This window comes from Maylandia zebra, linkage group LG7, assembly GCF_041146795.1.
Source record: "Maylandia zebra isolate NMK-2024a linkage group LG7, Mzebra_GT3a, whole genome shotgun sequence".
Classification (NCBI taxonomy): domain Eukaryota; kingdom Metazoa; phylum Chordata; class Actinopteri; order Cichliformes; family Cichlidae; genus Maylandia; species Maylandia zebra.
This window is the reverse complement of record NC_135173.1, coordinates 49133539-49152646: the sequence shown is the minus strand read 5'-3', so window position 1 is coordinate 49152646 and position 19108 is coordinate 49133539. Positions and strand designations below refer to the sequence as shown.

At 39.2% G+C, this 19108-nt stretch overlaps 2 protein-coding genes and 1 long non-coding RNA gene across 7 annotated transcripts in view; 1 reads left to right on the top strand and 2 right to left on the bottom strand.

Moving 5' to 3' along the window:
- Positions 1-2452: 2452 nt before the first annotated feature.
- LOC143419517 (uncharacterized) lies at positions 2453-5513 on the bottom strand. 2 transcript variants are annotated; one of them, XM_076886552.1, is made up of 4 exons: positions 5373-5513; positions 3296-3434; positions 3094-3198; positions 2453-2799 (listed from the first exon to the last, which is right to left on the bottom strand). In XM_076886552.1, exons 2-4 carry the CDS (start codon positions 3431-3433, stop codon positions 2635-2637), a joined length of 408 nt encoding a protein of 135 aa, XP_076742667.1. In that variant the 5' UTR covers position 3434; positions 5373-5513; the 3' UTR covers positions 2453-2634. The 2 variants fall into 2 exon arrangements, with proteins under 2 accessions (XP_076742667.1, XP_076742668.1); XM_076886553.1 differs by having other exon boundaries at positions 3296-3453; positions 5373-5510.
- On the top strand, positions 5484-7614 carry LOC143419519 (uncharacterized). The gene is made up of 2 exons (XR_013099517.1): positions 5484-5624; positions 6014-7614. It is a non-coding gene; the product is annotated as an uncharacterized LOC143419519 (long non-coding RNA).
- The window catches only part of prrc2b (proline-rich coiled-coil 2B), a 28059-nt gene continuing 16133 nt past the window's right edge, over positions 7183-19108 (bottom strand). For all 4 annotated transcript variants that reach the window (XM_014413536.3, XM_023155191.3, XM_076886551.1 and 1 more), the window contains exons 18-31: positions 18937-19052; positions 16603-16744; positions 15968-16044; positions 15548-15820; positions 15308-15409; positions 14732-14924; positions 14545-14642; positions 14284-14411; positions 13901-14141; positions 13560-13727; positions 13329-13408; positions 13108-13189; positions 11438-11647; positions 7183-9626 (exon numbers count right to left, since the gene is read on the bottom strand). In XM_014413536.3, the coding sequence (XP_014269022.1) occupies positions 9459-9626; positions 11438-11647; positions 13108-13189; positions 13329-13408; positions 13560-13727; positions 13901-14141; positions 14284-14411; positions 14545-14642; positions 14732-14924; positions 15308-15409; positions 15548-15820; positions 15968-16044; positions 16603-16744; positions 18937-19052 (2078 nt within the window). In that variant the 3' untranslated portion in view covers positions 7183-9458. The remainder of the gene's footprint in view (positions 9627-11437; positions 11648-13107; positions 13190-13328; positions 13409-13559; positions 13728-13900; positions 14142-14283; positions 14412-14544; positions 14643-14731; positions 14925-15307; positions 15410-15547; positions 15821-15967; positions 16045-16602; positions 16745-18936; positions 19053-19108) is intronic.

Sequence of the window (19108 nt, the reverse complement as noted above, 5' to 3'; positions counted from 1 at the left end):
TATTCCAAATTGAATACGTATGGGGTGTAAAGTTGTGTTTATATATAAGGGACCAAGCTAATAGAACTTGTTTGTGAAACATCGAGAGCTTTTCTGGAAGCTTATCTATATTATAATCACAACCTAAGATAAAACTTAGACCACCAAACTTAGAGAAAATGTAGTGAGGAATAAAATTCCAAATGGATACCGGATTTTTAAGAAAATGTTTAGCCCAATTAATCTTAAATGTATTGTTTAGAGTAGTAAAATCCAAAACATTGAGACCACCGTGTTCATAGTCATTCATCAATACACTTTTTCAGATTGTAATGTGTCCGGTTTTTCCAAAGGAAGTTGAAGAGCATTCGGTCAATATCCTTACAAGTTTTGCCGTCCACATGCAGAGAAATTGCTGCATAAGTCAGTCGAGACAGACCTTCTGCTTTTGAGAGCAATACCCTTCCTCTTATACTTAAATCTCTCTGCAACCATTGATTTAATTTGGTTTGAGATTTTTTAATAATTGGGGGAAAATTTAGTAAAATTCTGTCTTTTGTATCTTTGCAGATAATCAGACCTAAATATGTTGCTTCATTTTTAACTGTTATATTACAAATACTCTGAACATTACACTCTTTGACAGGTAATAACTGACATTTATTTAAGTTTAGGACCAATCCAGACCCTTTTGAGAAATCCTCTATTACACGTAAAGCAATTGGCACTTGGCTGGCATTTTTAAGAAAAATTGTGGTATCATCTGCCAATTGACTGATGACAATCTCTCTGTCTGCTATGTTTATACCCTTCACAGGGCTATTCGAAATATGAGAGGCAAGAATTTGGGTGCAAAGTAAAAAAAGATAAGGGCTAATCGGGCAACCTTGGCGTACACCTCGATTAAGACTAAAACGAGAAGTGGTGCCATTTTTCATTCTAATAGAACTATTAGCATTGGAATACAGAGTTTTGATAGCTCTGCAGAAGATATCACCAAAACCAAATTTCTGAAGTGTAAGAAATATCAATTCATGCTCAATTGAGTCAAAGGCTTTATAGAAGTCCAGGAGAAGGATAAATGAGTCATCAGATATTAATGCTGAGTAGTCCAGAATATCCAAGACGAGTCTAATATTATTGGAGATGTGTCTGTTTGTCATAAAACCAGACTGTGTCTCGGACACAAACCCAAGTGCCCCTATCCGGTTGTTCAGTGATGACGCGACGAATCCTACTTCCGGGTCTAAAGTAGTCTGCATTTAATATGGCTTTTGTGTTGTTAACATGTTTAATGTTATGTATTTTCTTCTATTTAATCTCAAAAAGCTCCTAAAACAGTCAGTGATCACTGTTGACCTCCCTCGGCTTTTATTACCGCTAATCATTTATTTAAGCTCAGTTTTTAAAACCTTACGATGTAACTACAGCCCAGCCAGCAGCAGTATATGAATGACTAACCTCATATTGTGGATGGATTATCTCAGTTGTTCTCCTGGCTGAAGTTTGGTCCTTTTACAGCATCCTGCCATGCGATTACATTTGTTCCTGACCACCGAGAACACTCACGTTAACTTTTATCGAGTGGGAAAAAAAGTTAGCTTGTTTATATTATGCTAACATAGCTGTGTCGCAAGCACGTAGCACATCATTATATACCAGCTAGCCAAACTTCAGTAACCCTACAAACGTCACTGCTATTTAGTTTTCTGTCTTCATTTATGCTGGAAGTGATAACAGAGCTGTACGTTTTAATTTGTCTCCAAAACCCCGCAGTCAGGACATGCTATATTGTATTTAGATAGAAGCTAGCGAGCTAACTTCCTGCTAACTTCTAACTCCGTTAAATGTCATAAATTCAGTTTTCATGGATGCCTGGATGTTAAACTCAATTGTTACACCCGGTAGAGCAGAACGCTGATCATTTTATTAAAGATGAAAGACTTTAGACAGTTTTTCAACTCTCAGTAATGCCATAGTGATTGTTTGATATATGGACCTGCAGCAGAGTTTAGACCCAGACACGGCTAGTGACGTCAGACTGAACAATCGGATATTGTTGTTACGAGATTTGTGTGAAGTCACCACACAAGCCAGTATACCATTATTTCCGGCCCCAAAGCCCGAAAAATAACAAAATAATAATAATAAAACCTAATCAAACATGTGAATCATTGAGAACAAGATTTCCATTAAGAATTAAAGTCAGTGGAAGACAGAATACATGAATGAATAATAAGTAGACAAGTTGTGGTTGTGGAATGATATAGGATGTTTGGGATGGAAGTAGCTGACCCTTAAAGAGGGCAGCCGAAACAAGAGTGAAGTCATCGCACTATTTACAGTTTTTGAAACATAACTTAACAAAGTAACAAATTTCCTACTTTGCAATATATCAAAAATGTTTAGATAGTTTAACTGACTATGTAAAAATGTTCAAGTTGCTAAAAGACAGAGCTGAGAAGAGACAATCTTACAAAATAAAAATCAAAAGCCATGGTTTTATTAACAATACAGGGTGTTCAGTAACATAGTACACACCAGAAGAAAACCACATTAAAGTATTAAATGCATGAAAACTATAGCTATAACAAAATGTGAAGCATTGTCATGTTATTTTGAAACCTCAGCTGACATATGGAGCTGGTTAAACGGTCACCAATTACAGGACATTTCAGAGGCCGCATCGCTGCCACGTCGTGTGCGAATGGGGGACCAGCCACACTCTGACAGAGCATCATCTGCTTGGTGGAGACGACCCCAGCGGTACCCATATTTGGAACTCTGTTTTCCTGCCCATGCACGAGGTTTTGGATTCATCTGGAAAACATACAAAGAATTTTCACGGTTATTTTCCAATTCATGAGTAAGCTACCCTAACAATCATTGCAACTGATCCTAAATCTTTTTGCCATCAGAGTTTTTGGTGTATACTTTCAGGTCTTCCTACCAGTGCCCAAGCGAACCCTAATGACATCATTTTTTAAAAGTGGAAGGGAGTCCTGTCTTCATTGCTGAAGTGACAGTTTTTTGACTGATAATGCTGGAAAATGAGTTATGAGAAAAAGACAGACGTTTTATTACATCCCCTCAGACAACCCATCCCGTTCCCACCTGAATAAAAACAGTGGTGTTCATGTGAAGAGTCTCAACTCGCTCAGACAGGTGATTCAGCCACTCCAAATGGTCACTGATAGACTGGCTTAGATCACTGTTGCTCTGAATTTAAAACAAAACAAAACAAAAAAGGTTTGTTTATAATACAATTTTATTAAACAATTGTTTATATGATAGATAAGCATTTTAATGAAAGTACCCCAGACAAGTTATCCTTCAGTTCAACAGCACCAAGGCGAACATGCTCCAGTTTGTCAATCTGCTCTTTCAGGCGGTCATCAAGCTCCTGCATCATCATCAGGCCTTCATCGGGCCTGACAGCACTTTTGGCGGTCATCCTGGATCAGAGAAGCAGACCTGTTATGCAAAGATGTTTCAGCTTATAGTACCACCCTATAGGAATGTATTGGCATCAACCAAGAGCATGTTATGCCTAATGTCATTTGTTTTTTTGTGAACATGTAAACAGTTCGATATGTTAGCTGAGGTTTTGCTTTTGATTTTTGATATTTGTTTTAATCTTTTTGAATACACTGTTTTTGTTTGTTTTGTTTACTGGGCAGGTTTTTAACATTTTCTGTATTTCTGGGGTTGAAATCTGAGAAACTGGTGTTTATTAACAAACCACCAGGGGACGACACAGTTCTCATTCCACACAGATTTGCTGCAGAGTGGCCTTCTGTGATGCAAAGGAACACATCTAGCTTCCTGTTGATCTGAATTCACATAAACACATATAATGGTCTCACTGGAAAAGTGGCTGTCAAGAAGACATTTTTAAGGAAGGGAAACAGGGGGGAATTAAAATTAAACAAGAACTGGACTGAAAGTCTGTGGCAAAAAGTCTGACTGAGTGATGAATCCAAATCATCATCAATACATATGAGGCCAGAAAAAAGGTAAGACTGTGGGTGTCTAAAGCCACATTTAAAACACAGTGCAGGCTGTTTCATGATTTGGAGCTCCATTTCAGCCAGTGGTACTGGAAAGCTTGTCGCAATTAACAGAATTATGAACACAGAAAAAAAAAGTCACATCTTAGGAAGCATGCATTGAAAATGGCTTAATTTTTCAGCATGAAAATGATCCCAAGGATCCCTGAATAGATAAAACACACAATCTGATACTATCAGTCATGGATTGGCCTTCATGGAGCCTGGTTTGACATTATTGAATGAAGTAATTCTTTAAGAGGCTTGGAGAATCATTCCCGGAGACTACTTAAAGAAATTACGAGAAAACCTGCCTCAGAGTGTGAAGAATAAAGGTGCTCATACCAATATAGATACCATATATGCCAGCAATATAAAGCACCTTGAGTTGAATTGCAACAATTTCAGCATTGTTGCAATGCACTGATTAAGAGTGACTTCCGATCTTGCGTCTCCTTACAAAAATAAAAAAAAAAGATGAACCGAGAGCTGGCAGTTCTCAGGTGTGTGGAGCAAACACCTCAGACTGACCTTCTCTATAGTGTTAAGTAACAAAACTCTACCAAGCAGCTTTTTTTTCTCTTTTTTTGCCAGCTCTTTATTTATGGTAGAAGGCTCAAATGAACAACAATGTAGAATTTTCCTTTGTTTTGAACAGGCACAGAAATGTGTTAATTATTCCTTTTCTTTATCTATTCTGAATCAGTTAAGACACACTATACAACAAACAACTAGACCATCTGAATATTAACAGCATAAATAACATTGCGTTGTCTTCAAATGCAAGCTGAATATGTGAGTGCAAATAAACTTAGCAATCAAAATCAGTCGACAGTCATCTATTAATTAAAAATGACAATATAATAATTCGAACATAAATGTTCTATTTTTTATTTTCATAAATCAGTTGAAGAGTTAACTTTATGCGGCAAAGATGGCTGCCGTATGTTCTGTTAAGGAGCGATATGGATTTTTTTTTTCTTTTTAAGCAACTTTTCCGTGAACTGCTAACGGGGTCTGACGAATATTAAATATTTAAAAAATCCTATTAACGATTATCGTCTGTGTGAGCAGGCAGTAATGAGGAAAAACAGCCAGCTTTTAGCCAAGAGTCATTTTCCCCTGTTTGGATTCTGTTTGTAGTAGAAAATGCTGAAAAAAAAGAAAATTAACTAATTAATTTATTTTTTTTTTAAATCTAAGTTTTCAGATAAATTCAGAGCGAGGCGGTACTTTTTCGCTGTTTATCGTTATCGTCACGAGTGCAGCACAGGAAGAAAAACGTCGAAGAAGATGGTGCAGCTTTCTGTCCTCAGACAGCGAAGAAGAAGAAAGAAAAGTTACCTTAGCTATCTGGATAAGAAACACTCCAAAAGCTTCGTGGAAAGCCGCGCGGTGAGGTATGCAAACTCCCGCTCCGCACCCAGGAAGGAAGGAGAAACTTTCTTCGTCCAGACTCGCCTCCTTTGGGTTTTTTTACGCCGCAAAAATCTCCGGAATCTCTGACCCGAGTGACGTCACCGTGCCTGAACTACACAAGTGCGTTGTTGTCGTGTTACTACGGAAGTTATTAATACATGTGGACGTTTACTAAAGGTAACTTTGTGATTACAGTTAAACAATGTACAGCACAAAAGAAATAAAGCAGCAAAGGCGTTGCTCCCAAGACACAAAAACCTGCATTGTGTCCACTGCTGACCGAATAATAGAGTGGGTGTAAAAAAATCTGAAGAGAGTTAGAGTGGGGTTTTTTTTAGAGTGGAGAAAAAAAAAGGCAGAAAAATACGTGGAGCTTTTTCAGTTTTCTTTTTGTGCCTCCTCAGTTTTCGTGACCCTTACATTTATTTTGTGGGCCTTGGGGAGTTTACCAGAATTTCTAATCAGAGTGCTTGATGATCATACAAAATATATCAAAAACCATTATTTAGATGCCACAGCCTACCTATGTATTGTTGCTTACTATATCCATCCCTTTATGTCCACAGTTTGCGCTTCTTCGGGACAGCATGCCATGTCACAAAGCTCAGACTACCTCAAACTGCTTTCTTGGACATTGAAATGAATCCACAGTCAATCTCAGTCCATCAGAGGACCTTTGGGATGTGCTGGAACAGGAGTTTCGCATCCTGATGTGCAGTCAACAAATGGAACCAAAATCTCTGGGGAATGTTTCCAGCAACTTGTTGAATTCATGCAAAAAAAAAAAAAAAAAGTTTAACCTGAGGGAAAAAGGTTGAGTCCAACCCAGTCTTGCCTTTCTGGTGTCTGGTAAGTGTATTTCCTGCATGGATTTCATGGGGTATGTCAAAGTTGATCTTAAGTGGGCCAGACCAAATGAAATTCTCTTTTCTGTCAGCACAAAGAAGTTTAACTACACATTAAATCCTTAAGATATCATTGTATAAGAAAAAACAAGTATAATTTCAACAGTATGTCTCATTTTTTTTCTACATGATAAAGAAATGTTGCTGTAACAAAGAAAGAAATCTGTCAACATGACTCGCAGGGCTTAAACTGTAAGAAATAAATATATAATAAATATTTCTCTAATAAATAAAGTGTCCTAATGAAAAAATGATGGTAGCTTGTTGGCCAGGCTGTCCTATAATACTAAAATAAAGTTTTTGTTTATTCTTTTTTTTCTAAACTGTTGAGCCAAAAGGTTTTCATATTCTCTTAATTTAATGTTCATCTATTACTTCATTTCCTTAGGATAGTATGAATGGCATGGAAGTCTTTATCAGTAGGAAAAGCTGTAAAACCTATAAAAATAAACGGAGAAGCACAAAATCCATGTTCCCCTTCACATCTTTCAGTGGGCCAGATTTGATTAAGAGTGACTTCCAATCTCCTTACAAAAATGAAAACAATGATGAACTAAGAGCTGGCAGTCCTCAGGTGTGTGGCGCAAACACCTCAGACTGAACTTGTCTATCTTCAGTGTTAAAAACAAACATGGTTAGCAGAGCCTAAAACTTTTAAAAAACTTTTTTTTTGAAACTTTCCTTTGAAACTCACATATTTAGTACACAGTTAACCTTAGTGCCCATCAAGGACACCACACATTCAACAAACTGCAAACTATTCATCCCGATAATTGCTGCCATCAGAAGAATCTGAGGTACGAGAGTGCGAGTACAGAAACAACTGTGCATTTAAGAAATCACAACTGCTTTATTTATTTTCTCTCAATAAGCTCTTTTTCTTTAACAAGGGAGAGTAATGACCAAATACCTGAAAGGATAAAGGTCAGAGAGGATAAATAGAATGCTGGATCAGCTGTAGAAAGCACTGGTCCTCTGACAAAAACTGAAATATGCATCTTAAAAGTTAAAAAAAAAAACAAACAACCTCAAAATGGGCAACATTGCGGTGCAGGTACAATGATGAGAAGCGCCAAGATCCTTTCAAGAAAGGGGTAAGAGGCCAAAAAAACCAACAACAAAAAATAACCCACACTCCAAGCCCGATAAACCTAACAGGTGAAAGCAGTCCGTTCTGAGAACACAGTGACCTTTTTTTTTTTTTTTTTTAAACATCGAATCCTTTATAGTGCCACAATATCTAAAATGAAATGCAAGTTTAAGCCTCCCTTTGCTCACAAGGCTCAACTGTACAGTTAAGTATGCGTATACACATATAGCAGTGAAACACTGTTGTAAAGATAAACATTTGTAGTGTCATGGAGCATTATAGTAAGCAGTAACAGTTATGGCAGGGGCGTCATGAGTTTCAAATTGAGCGCCCGTTATAAAAACAGAAGACGAACAAAAATAAATGATTCCATCAGCTTCACATTTTCAAACAGAACACTTTTTTTTTGTTTTTTTGTTTGTTTGTTTTAAAGTCCTTCGTAGTCTGCTGGATCTGCTGTGCTCGCACACAAAAAAAAAAAAGAAAAGAAAAAAGGGTGGATTTGAGTTTAACAAGCAAACACCCCTCGTTATGTGATAATTAGCTTCTAACGGAGGAAAAAAAATTAATTGGACCCTGATTGTGATTATAGTTAGGCTGCATTTATTGCTAGTGCCACCTCAGAAACCAGATTTTGAATTATCAAATAGTGATGATTTTTTTTTTTTCTTTTTTTTCAATAACTCCCCTCAGTGATTTTGAAATGGGATCTGAACAATATGGAAGTCTTTCAGGAGCCCTAAAGAAAAAGAAAACAAACGCTAATGGATGTTAAAGAAGGAAAAAAGAAAAATCGCTTACATCACATGTTCATTAACACAGTTTGATTTCATTACAGCCCAAAGCAAAGCGATAAGAAAGCAAACATTTCAATCAGCTGTCTGAGAGTCCTTTTACAGCAACTGTGAATGCCCACCTCTCAGCCCTCCAAAACTTCACAATGAACCCACAAATGTTTTCAGCGTGGTCAATCCAAATCCACACACACACCCCCGCACGCACACAGAGCACACGTCAGCATAATAAATGCCGAGTTCAGGTACAGTCTTTGTGAAATGTTGCTAGCTTCTAGGTAGATGTCCTGCAAGTTTACACACATTCAACACATCACATGCACACGCCATCGATGCCAGTGAACTTCCCATGGAAGCAACATAATTTTGGTAAAACCTCCATCTCTTTTTTTTCTCCTTTCAATTTACATACAGAGTGAGCAACAGAATCTAAAAGCAAAGAACGGTTTAAAGAGAAAAAAATGTTTCTAAGAATCTAAGCAGTTTTTACGCAGTTCATGTGTTGGGTTAAGTAGCCCAAAAAAGACGCATTTCTGAGGTGATCCACTTGACTTCTGCTATGTTTGACATGCATGATGCCCAACAATTGCGTTTTATTTTTTTCCTGGGTTAATGAAATAAGTCTTTTAGCATTAGTATGGATGTCTGGGTCGTGACTTTATTTACCAGAAAAAAAATACCAAAGAAAAACAAAAAGTGCCCCACACTGCATTTAAAAAAAAAAAAAAAAAAAAAAAAAAAAATGTTAGCAGACTTTGTTTCTCAGTTGTATGAAGTTCCTGTCGGGTCTTTAAGGGATGCAGTCCATAAACAGGGAGTAATTACAGTTTGGCAAAACAGTATGGAAAATGAACCATGTGAGCTGGCCATTTTCCTCTTCCCCCACTTCAGAGAAAACGCACACACAAAAACAAAATGTCTTTTCTTCTTACCAATATCCCCTTAAAAGTGACTAATAATAAATTAAAGAGGACCTTGAAGAGATCTGTTTAAAAGACTGTGTTTATGCATATATTTATATATATTTATATATCTCTATACGTGATGTGAAATAACAGTGTCCAGTTCTGAAAGTTCAAGAGGGGGCATTTCATTATGTTGTCTGCCTGCAGGCCCCGGGCCTTGGAGCCTTGGGGGTAAGGTGGGTTTTAAAAAGGCTGACAGTGGTCAATGAGCTTTGTGTTGGCAGGCTTGGTGGTGATGAGGATTTTAAGGTCCATTATTACGCCTTGCCCTCTTCTACTTTGACAGCCTGGGGTTTGATGGCTCCAGTGCGTGCTGGTTTGGCTTGGCCTGTGGAAGGTAGGGGCTCCTGGAGTTTGCTGGTCATGCCCCCGGACGGTGTTTTGCCCTCTCCCACCGCCTTGCGTACATCTCTTATTGTTTTATTCTGTACAAAAAAGAAAGAGGACTTATTAAAGAGACAGCAGTGCTTGGTAAGCCGTACATACAGGGAGTGCAGAATTATTAGGCAAGTAGTATTTTTGAGGAATAATGTTATTATTGAACAACAACCATGTTCTCAGTGAACCCAAAAAACTCATTAATATCAAAGCTGAATGTTTCTGGAAGTAGTTTTTAGTTTGTTTTTAGTTTTAGCTATTTTAGGGGGATATCTGTGTGTGCAGGTGACTATTACTGTGCATAATTATTAGGCAACTTAACAAAAAACAAATATATACCCATTTCAATTATTTATTTTTACCAGTGAAACCAATATAACATCTCCACATTCACAAATATACATTTCTGACATTCAAAAACAAAACAAAAACAAATCAGCGACCAATATAGCCACCTTTCTTTGCAAGGACACTCAAAAGCCTGCCATCCATGGATTCTGTCAGTGTTGTGATCTGTTCACCATCAACATTGCGTGCAGCAGCAACCACAGCCTCCCAGACACTGTTCAGAGAGGTGTACTGTTTTCCCTCCTTGTAAATCTCACATTTGATGATGGACCACAGGTTCTCAATGGGGTTCAGATCAGGTGAACAAGGAGGCCATGTCATTAGTTTTTCTTCTTTTATACCCTTTCTTGCCAGCCACGCTGTGGAGTACTTGGATGCGTGTGATGGAGCATTGTCCTGCATGAAAATCATGTTTTTCTTGAAGGATGCAGACTTCTTCCTGTACCACTGCTTGAAGAAGGTGTCTTCCAGAAACTGGCAGTAGGACTGGGAGTTGAGCTTGACTCCATCCTCAACCCGAAAAGGCCCCACAAGCTCATCTTTGATGATACCAGCCCAAACCAGTACTCCACCTCCACCTTGCTGGCGTCTGAGTCGGACTGGAGCTCTCTGCCCTTTACCAATCCAGCCACGGGCCCATCCATCTGGCCCATCAAGACTCACTCTCATTTCATCAGTCCATAAAACCTTAGAAAAACCAGTCTTGAGATATTTCTTGGCCCAGTCTTGACGTTTCAGCTTGTGTGTCTTGTTCAGTGGTGGTCGTCTTTCAGCCTTTCTTACCTTGGCCATGTCTCTGAGTATTGCACACCTTGTGCTTTTGGGCACTCCAGTGATGTTGCAGCTCTGAAATATGGCCAAACTGGTGGCAAGTGGCATCTTGGCAGCTGCACGCTTGACTTTTCTCAGTTCATGGGCAGTTATTTGGCGCCTTGGTTTTTCCACACGCTTCTTGCGACCCTGTTGACTATTTTGAATGAAACGCTTGATTGTTCGATGATCACGCTTCAGAAGCTTTGCAATTTTGAGACTGCTGCATCCCTCTGCAAGATATCTCACTATTTTTGACTTTTCTGAGCCTGTCAAGTCCTTCTTTTGACCCATTTTGCCAAAGGAAAGGACGTTGCCTAATAATTATGCACACCTGATATAGGGTGTTGATGTCATTAGACCACACCCCTTCTCATTACAGAGATGCACATCACCTAATATGCTTAATTGGTAGTAGGCTTTCGAGCTTATACAGCTTGGAGTAAGACAACATGCGTGAAGAGGATGATGTGGACAAAATACTCATTTGCCTAATAATTCTGCACTCCCTGTATATGCACCAACAAGTGTTTTATGTAACACCATAAAAGTCTCACATTACTGAAAATGAATTCAACACTAAAAAAATGTTACATTTTTAAGTCAAATCACACAACAGTGAACATGAAAAGCATTTCAAAATAAGAGAAAGATAAAATGGATTAAATTAAATTACCTATATTTACAGTGGGTGGCTCACCTTCATGCCATCCTCTTGCCCTTTAACTGGGGGCTCGGAAGCTGAAGGAGGGATGGAGTGGGGAGGGTCACGGCCAGGATTGGGGTAAGGGGGGGAACGGATGATGACGGGCTTATTGACCTGCATAACAGGTCTCTGAATAGGGTTGGGGAAGGGGCCTGTGGTGGGGGGACGCATGTGCATCACCATGCTGCCCTGAGCAGGAGGGACCTGTTGGTCACAGAGGAAACAACAGGAGGAAAAGCAGGTGAAGGGTTGGGAAATAAATGAAATGCAAATAATTAGCAAGTGCTGAATTTCTTAACACATTTTTAGACTTGACTTTTAGATTCCAAATACTGATGTTCAGGCTAAAGGATGTAGCGATCCTACATTAGGATATGATATTGGCAGCAGTATGCATCAAAGACTCTCACTGAGCAGAAAAGAGACTAGTAACAAATACCTTTTAAAAAAATAAAAAACATCTTGGTCCTCCTGTTATTTATTTAAAATAATAAAGCCCAAGCGAGTAAGTGCATATTCTTGTATTTGTATTTACCTGTGACAGTTTACTTGAATAACGTTCAAATCCAAGTCTGATACTGGCTTAGACATAAAATACCGGGGGGCTGCCAGTGCTACCCCTCAGCCTCCTAGTAAATACACATACGGTATGAATTTAAAACTCCTATGACTTTGAAATTCATACCGTATGTAAAAACAAAAATGATTCTCCGTCTCTTCTTTAAAGTAAAGTGTAGAGCTTACTCGTACTTAGTGCTCTGTATGAGCAGAAACCAAGGTAATGGTCCTGGAAAGGTTTTTTGTTTTGTTTTGTTTTTTACAGTATACTATATTTTAATTTAGGGCTGTGCGATATGACCAAAATCTCATATCCCGATATAAGAATTCTATCGTCCCGATAACATTATAAATCACAAAAATGTAACATTTTCTGTAAATTCTGTGAATCTCGGTCAGCTCGACTTGCGTGAAGTGTTTCCAGCTGCGCGTCGTGTATTTGGAGTCGAGTGTTTTAACCGATGCATGAAACGATACATTTTTAGACATAGGTTGTAACGGCCGCCGTTTTCTTTGTATTTATTACACGGCGTGCTGTGGGGAAAAGCCTGTTCTAACGTTTCAGTCTGGCGGCTCTTTTTTAATTCTCATCCGTAAATAATCTGCTCTTTCACGTGATTTAGTTTATTTTGAAAAATCTCAACAGGATCTTGAGCTTTATTGTGAAAGGTTTATGTGGAACATAAACAAGTGGACACGCGATGCTGTTACCGTCATTGTTGCTAACCACAACGCATAAAAACAGGCGCTTGTCCGTCTGTAGTGTGGTTATATTAAATATAAGAGAAAGAGAAAACTTTAAGAAATTAATATAGCCACTACAGTGACCATCAAAAAGATGAAAAATATTGCCGTAAACAGTTTATTTTGTGACACCACGAAACAAACGATAGCGTAAAATGAAACGATAGACGTTTTTATATCGTCATCCGATATATATCGTTATATCGAACAGCCCTATTCTAATTGCATAATGGTGCATTTAACTAATCATACCTAGAAAATAAAACATACATATAGGAATATATTGTGTGGCCCACTTTTAAAACAATGGTCGCATAAAAAGAAAAAAAATATGGTAATATTTTAAGGTGAAAAATCCATACCTGCTGAGCAAAATGTGTAGGCAGAGGGCCTACAGGTCCTCCAGGACCAGAGGGCTTCCCGCCGGGGCTAGCAGAGCCAGGTCTGATATAAAAAAAAAATAATAATAATAATACAAATGAATTAGCCAACTGTGCACTGTTACACAGTGGAGCACATCTGAAGTGATAAAAAGATCTACATAACTAACTTCTACTACCTTCCTCAAATTATTTCCACTCACCTGTAAGAACCTCCAGACATGCCTGGGGAATGATTGGGCTTCTCAGAGAACTGAAAACCTTTCATTTCCATCTGTGGACCCTGACAGTGGAGAGACACACAGAGGTACATTGTCAGACAACTGTAGTGGAATTTCAGTAATGGTCAGCGGTGTAACAGGTAAAAATGGCACACCAGTGCTGAGATATCTAATGGATGGAAAGTTGAGTAACATGAAGCCAGTAAGGCTCACCTCTCTGCTGCCAGTCATGACAGCTGCCTGCGACCCTGGTGGTAGCATTCGGCGTGGGGCTCCCACTGACAAGTTCTGTCCCTGCTGCAGCTGGATGGACTGTGGGAGGATGAGGTGTTGTTGAGCTGAACCATAACGCAGCTGAGAGCCAGGCAGGGGCATAGTGACCTGGTGAGAATGAAGAATTGATTGTAAGCCTTTAATATAAGACAACAGTCCAATTATGCCATTTATATGACGGCTTATATTTGTTAGGCTAAAACAAACACTATGAACAATTTTAAAATCCTCTTATACGTTAAAATGGATATTTTAGTCCTGAGCAGCAACAGCCCACAAACCTGAATGAGCTGAGAGTCCATTAACTGTGAAGAGCCCATGCCAGGCCCTTGGTTCATCTGACTATCATAGACTAGCTGCTGGCTGCCATTCATAGGCTGGTAGTGTGAGCCTGACTGGGGTTTAACCATGTCTGATGGCTGCATGCCAGGGAAAGCTGAGTATGGGCCCTTGAGAGGGGCTCCACCTGACAGTACCATGGGGCTGGGCTGTGACAAGTTGGGGTGCATGTAAACCTGGGACCTGAAAAAGGAAGGAAAAGAAAAGCAGAGTGACACAATGAGCGAAAGGAAAAAGTATTTTTTTTAAACTCTCGAAAAAGATTTTATCTGCTTTCTAAATAAATGAAGTGAAGCAATATGGAAATTCTTTAAGCAAGCAGTACCTGAAGGGGGGGATGGAGCTGAACATCTCTTGGGACTGAGAAACAGGCAGACCTCCCCGAAGCCCCAACTGGGCCTGAGCCTGAAGAGACGTGTGTAAAGAAATGGGAATCTGCTGGGCTGCAGCCGCCTGAATGAGTGAGCACATGCAGCATCATGACAATTTGCTGGTACACAAGCAAGCCTGTGTGTGTGTGTGTGTGTGTGTGTGTGTGTGTGTGTGTGTGTGTGTGTGTGTGTGTGTGTGTGTGTGTGTGTGTTACCTGTTGGTAAGTCTGCTGCTGGGTCATGGTAGGTGGTACAAGGCGTGGCTGGCTTGGAAAGACGTGACCATCCAGATACAGCGGGGGAATATGATTCCCTGCATCAGGGGCAAGACCCAGACAAGCTTTCATTTACTCCTCTAAGATAAATCCTTCATCAAACTCAAGAAACAAAATGTAGTTTTACCTTGCATGGACATGGAAGGTGCTACTGATGCAACGGGCATTGGTGGCATGGAAACGCCTCCAAACGAGCTGTAACTGACACCAGTGGATGAGCCGGCACTGCAGGGAGGCTGAGCACCTGAAGCGCTGCCACCAGGAGAGCCCTGCTCAGGAAGAGACTGGGAGTTCTCCCACGCCTTGCGTGCTGACTCCATCTGCAGAGACACAAACATTTCAGATCAGAGTTTTTCTAATGTTTTTCTTACATCAGACAGGCTCATACTGTCAATCTTTTTAAATCTTATCTTATAACGCATTTTTATTTACTGGCTTTTAATACAGCATGAGAGTTATTTGTTAATTCATATTTGGTGTTTGCTTTTAATACTCTAAGTTGTTTTATTATGTATGTTGTATTCTTGTACAGCACTTTGGTCAACGCTCCTGTTGTAATTAAATGTGCTATATAAATAATTAAACTATTAAACTATTAATGTTTCCTACTAAAAGCACCACAAATCAACAGGAGTACCATTCTTTCTAAGTTATATATTTAAAAAAACCAAAACTATCTGACATTGGATTGTGATTTAAATACCTTGAGAGTGAGATCAGCACTGGGAAAGGAGATGGGGTTGAGGTTGATGCCAGGCTGCAGGTGGTTGGAGCGCAAAATGGGGATACTCTGATTCAAAGCAGTCTGTTTGAGGACAAAGAAGATTATAAATACTTACAAATCAACATATCTTATTTTCAAATAAGACACTATTCCATTAATGGTTTCAGGTGTATTACAGCTAATTTCATTGATTTCTATAAAGTACAATAAGTCACTTACGTCCTGAAGCTTGTTCACAGGATTGGACACGGGTACTGGGGTAGAACCCGGCGGCAGGCTGAAATCTGAATCTTTGGCACTGACACCAAACTCAATGGGTGGGACAGGCAGCACAGTGTCCACATGGAGGTCCACACCATTGACTGGTGTGATAGGGCCACCTTCCAGCCTATCGACACCTTCTGAGCCCTTCCGGTGTTTCAGGGAGCGTTCATTTCCGATGGGCCCTGGTTTGTGCTGCTCTTTGTTTTGTTCTGGGCCCGCATCAGAGTCCTGTCCCAAAACATGCAATGTTATGAGTCTATGTTTTTGAAAGCAATACTAGAACAACTGAAACTAATGTGAAAAAGAAAGTTAAAATGAGATTAAAAACAAACAAACAAAAAAACATGCAGTTTAGTAGCAGCTGCATCACACTACCTCAGAGTTGGGCTCACTCCCAGTGTAAGACACCTGTTTGGTCCATGAGTCTCCCCCTGAAGACTGCACTGAAAGAGCTTAAACAGATACACAAACCTCACTGTTATTAATGAAAAATGCAATCATTTGAAAAACAAAATGTTCACAAAAAACTCAAGCTTTCATATTATGCACATTCATATTACAACATCTGTTCTTTATGGACTTTGCCATAAATACTAGGAATAATGCTGCAATGCTCTTGTTCTATATGTAGGTTAGATTATATGATTAATCTCTCATGGAGTAACGAGTGCCCAGGCTTCACCACAAGCTATGAAAGGACTTGTCAGTTAATTTTAGTTAATTTTGAGTCCCAGGAAAAAGGAGAGTAAAATTACTTTAAGTTGGTGCAAAACGTTTTGTTAAAGCCCTAAAATTAAATATAGAAGTCTGTACTTAAAGCATGCCTTCATTGTTCAAGTTCACTGTGATGATGAACAAAGGTAACCTTTCAAAAAGTGTAATTGCCCAAAAATTCATGGGGCCTGACTGTATGTGCCGTCAGTGTGTGTTGAGGCTAAAGGTTTATGTTTAATATAACAAAATGCATATCTCAATGAAGCACTGACCAAAAATTTAATAAATAACAATACCTGAGCTGTTGGTCTCCCAGATTTCAGTTCCCAGATTGTTAGAAGAAATTCCTTCCTCGGGTTGTTCAATGCTCATGCTTCCCTGCTTTTTGGCAAAGCGTGGTGGCATCTTGGAAGTGACTGTCCTGTTTTTCACTGGTACCTAAGATGGTTAAAAGAAAAAGCTTCAAGGTTCGCTGTGTAAAAATGGCAAGCAACTAAATGGAACGAACACTTTTGTGTAAACATAATGTGATATATCCTAGAAAATACTGCCGGCCTCCAGTGCTACCCCCCTCAGCTTCCTTGTACATGCACCTGAGTTAGAAATGTGAAAATCCTAGATCACTTCCTTGAGTTATCCCTGAAATTTTAACTTGTCCCAGAGTTTTGGTAAATGTACCTATGGTACACATGTGAAATTCCTATGCCATCACTTTTTTACGCTTGAGGGATAAAAAAAAATAAAAAATTACACATTCCCTCTCTTCTTCACATGCCGATGTGCTTGCAAAGTCTGATGTAATGAGTTAATTACAGTGTAATTAAGTTAAGGCTGTTCGATATAACGATATATATATCGGGTGACGATATAAAAACGTCTATCGTTTCATTTTAGGCTATCGTTTGTTTCGTGGTGTCGCAAAATAAACTGTAGTGGCTATATTAATTTCTTAAAGTTATCTCTTTCTCTTATATTTAATATAACCACACTACGGATGGACAAGCGCCTGTTTTTATGCATTGTCGTTAGCAACAATGACGGTAACAGCATCACGTGTCTGCTTGTTTATGTTCCACATAAACCTTTCACAATAAAGCTCAAGATCCTGTTGAGACTTTTCAAAATAAACTGAATCACGTGAAAGAGCAGATTATTTACGGATGAGAAGTAAAAAAAGATCCACCAGGTGCTAAAAAATAAACCTTAGACTCAAACGTTAGAACAAGCAACCCGCAGCACGCCGTGTAATAAATACTCAAAGAAAACGGGCTTTACAACTTATGTCTAAAAATGTATAGTTTCATGCATCTGTTAAAACACTCGACTCCAGCTACACGACGCGCAGCTGGAAACACTTCCAGCAAGATGAGCTGCCCGAGATTCACAGAATTTACAGAAAATGTTACATTTTTGTGATTTATAATGTTATCGGATGATAGAATTCTTATATCAGGATATGAGATTTTGGTCATATCGCACAGCCCTAAATTAAGTGAGTGTAATTAAGGGATCAGTGCAGCCACATTCCCAGAGATCAGTGTCCAGGCATCACAGCCAGCACTTACTAAACTAGGTATCATCTGTGTAATACAAAAAGAGTAGCACTGCCATGTATTTGTGCCCGTTTGTTTTGTTTGGACATGTTAAAGTAAGGGTTGAATTATTCTCAAATTTAGCACATGTTCAGCAGTCAGTCAGGCAGAGACAATTATATGGAGGAAAAGACGCAACAAAAACTGACAGCATGGCAGCCAACAGAGCATCTTAAATAAAACAACATTAAACATGAAGTTGCTGTGTGATTTAAGTCAACTACCAGAAGGTCATGATAGAGGGGTTGACAACTGACTCGCTTTTTAGGACTTACATCTTGTAGAGAAACAAATGAGCAGTGCTGCAGCAAGCTGGAAAGACAAGAAGGCTTTGCCAATGCAGAAGGAGCTTGAACTCAAACAGTATTATCAGAAGGTCATTGCTGTATCACTTAACAATTAAGTAAGCTTGCAGCTTTCTCCAACTCCAACAATGCATGAATGTGACGATTAGTTTGTAGCATTTTTTAGCAAAGTTGTTTGAAAGCGGGAGGCGAGCCAATTTACAAGCAAGGGTTTAGTGAATTGCTGAACTGATTTGCTCAAGTAAACCTTGTCAAGACTGTATTATACCATTCTAGGTAGATAAGATCACATCGGTCAGCTAACCCTTGGCGACCAGTCGCCTGGGGAAAAAGGTATATTTCTCAGTGGGGTGTGAAGTAGCTTTAACTGGCTGCTGCCAGGTAAAATATGTGGCAAAAAATCAGCTTGCCCAAAAACCTCCTTGTGAATTCACAGGGAGATTGCCATGGTCAGCAGTATTTTGCATAGTAGACAGTGACTTTCCTGAAAACATCTGGCAACTGCTCACTGATTGGTGACTGAGTACTAAAGAGCATTAACAACCAACCACTGCAGGACTCATAAAGGGAGCAATAGGGCACTTATAGGACTGCAGTTCACATATTGGGCCAACAGTGTCATAAAAATTACTTTCCGAATTAAACACATTTTAGAGGGCCATTTTTATTAAAAAAAACAAGCAAACTAATAATATTTTTTGAGTATTTAGAATTTGGTGTATGTTAAACTTACAGCTGCCCCCTGTTCTTTCCTCCTCCTGTCATCTTCCTGTGGGCGTCTTTGCTTTTTAGACAAGGCATCCTGGTATCCATCTGCATTTGAACCTGGTCCCCCTGCGTCTCCTTCAACTACAAAACAAAGTTTTTGTCAGAGGAAAAATCAAGAGTGCTCAAGTAAAAGCTGC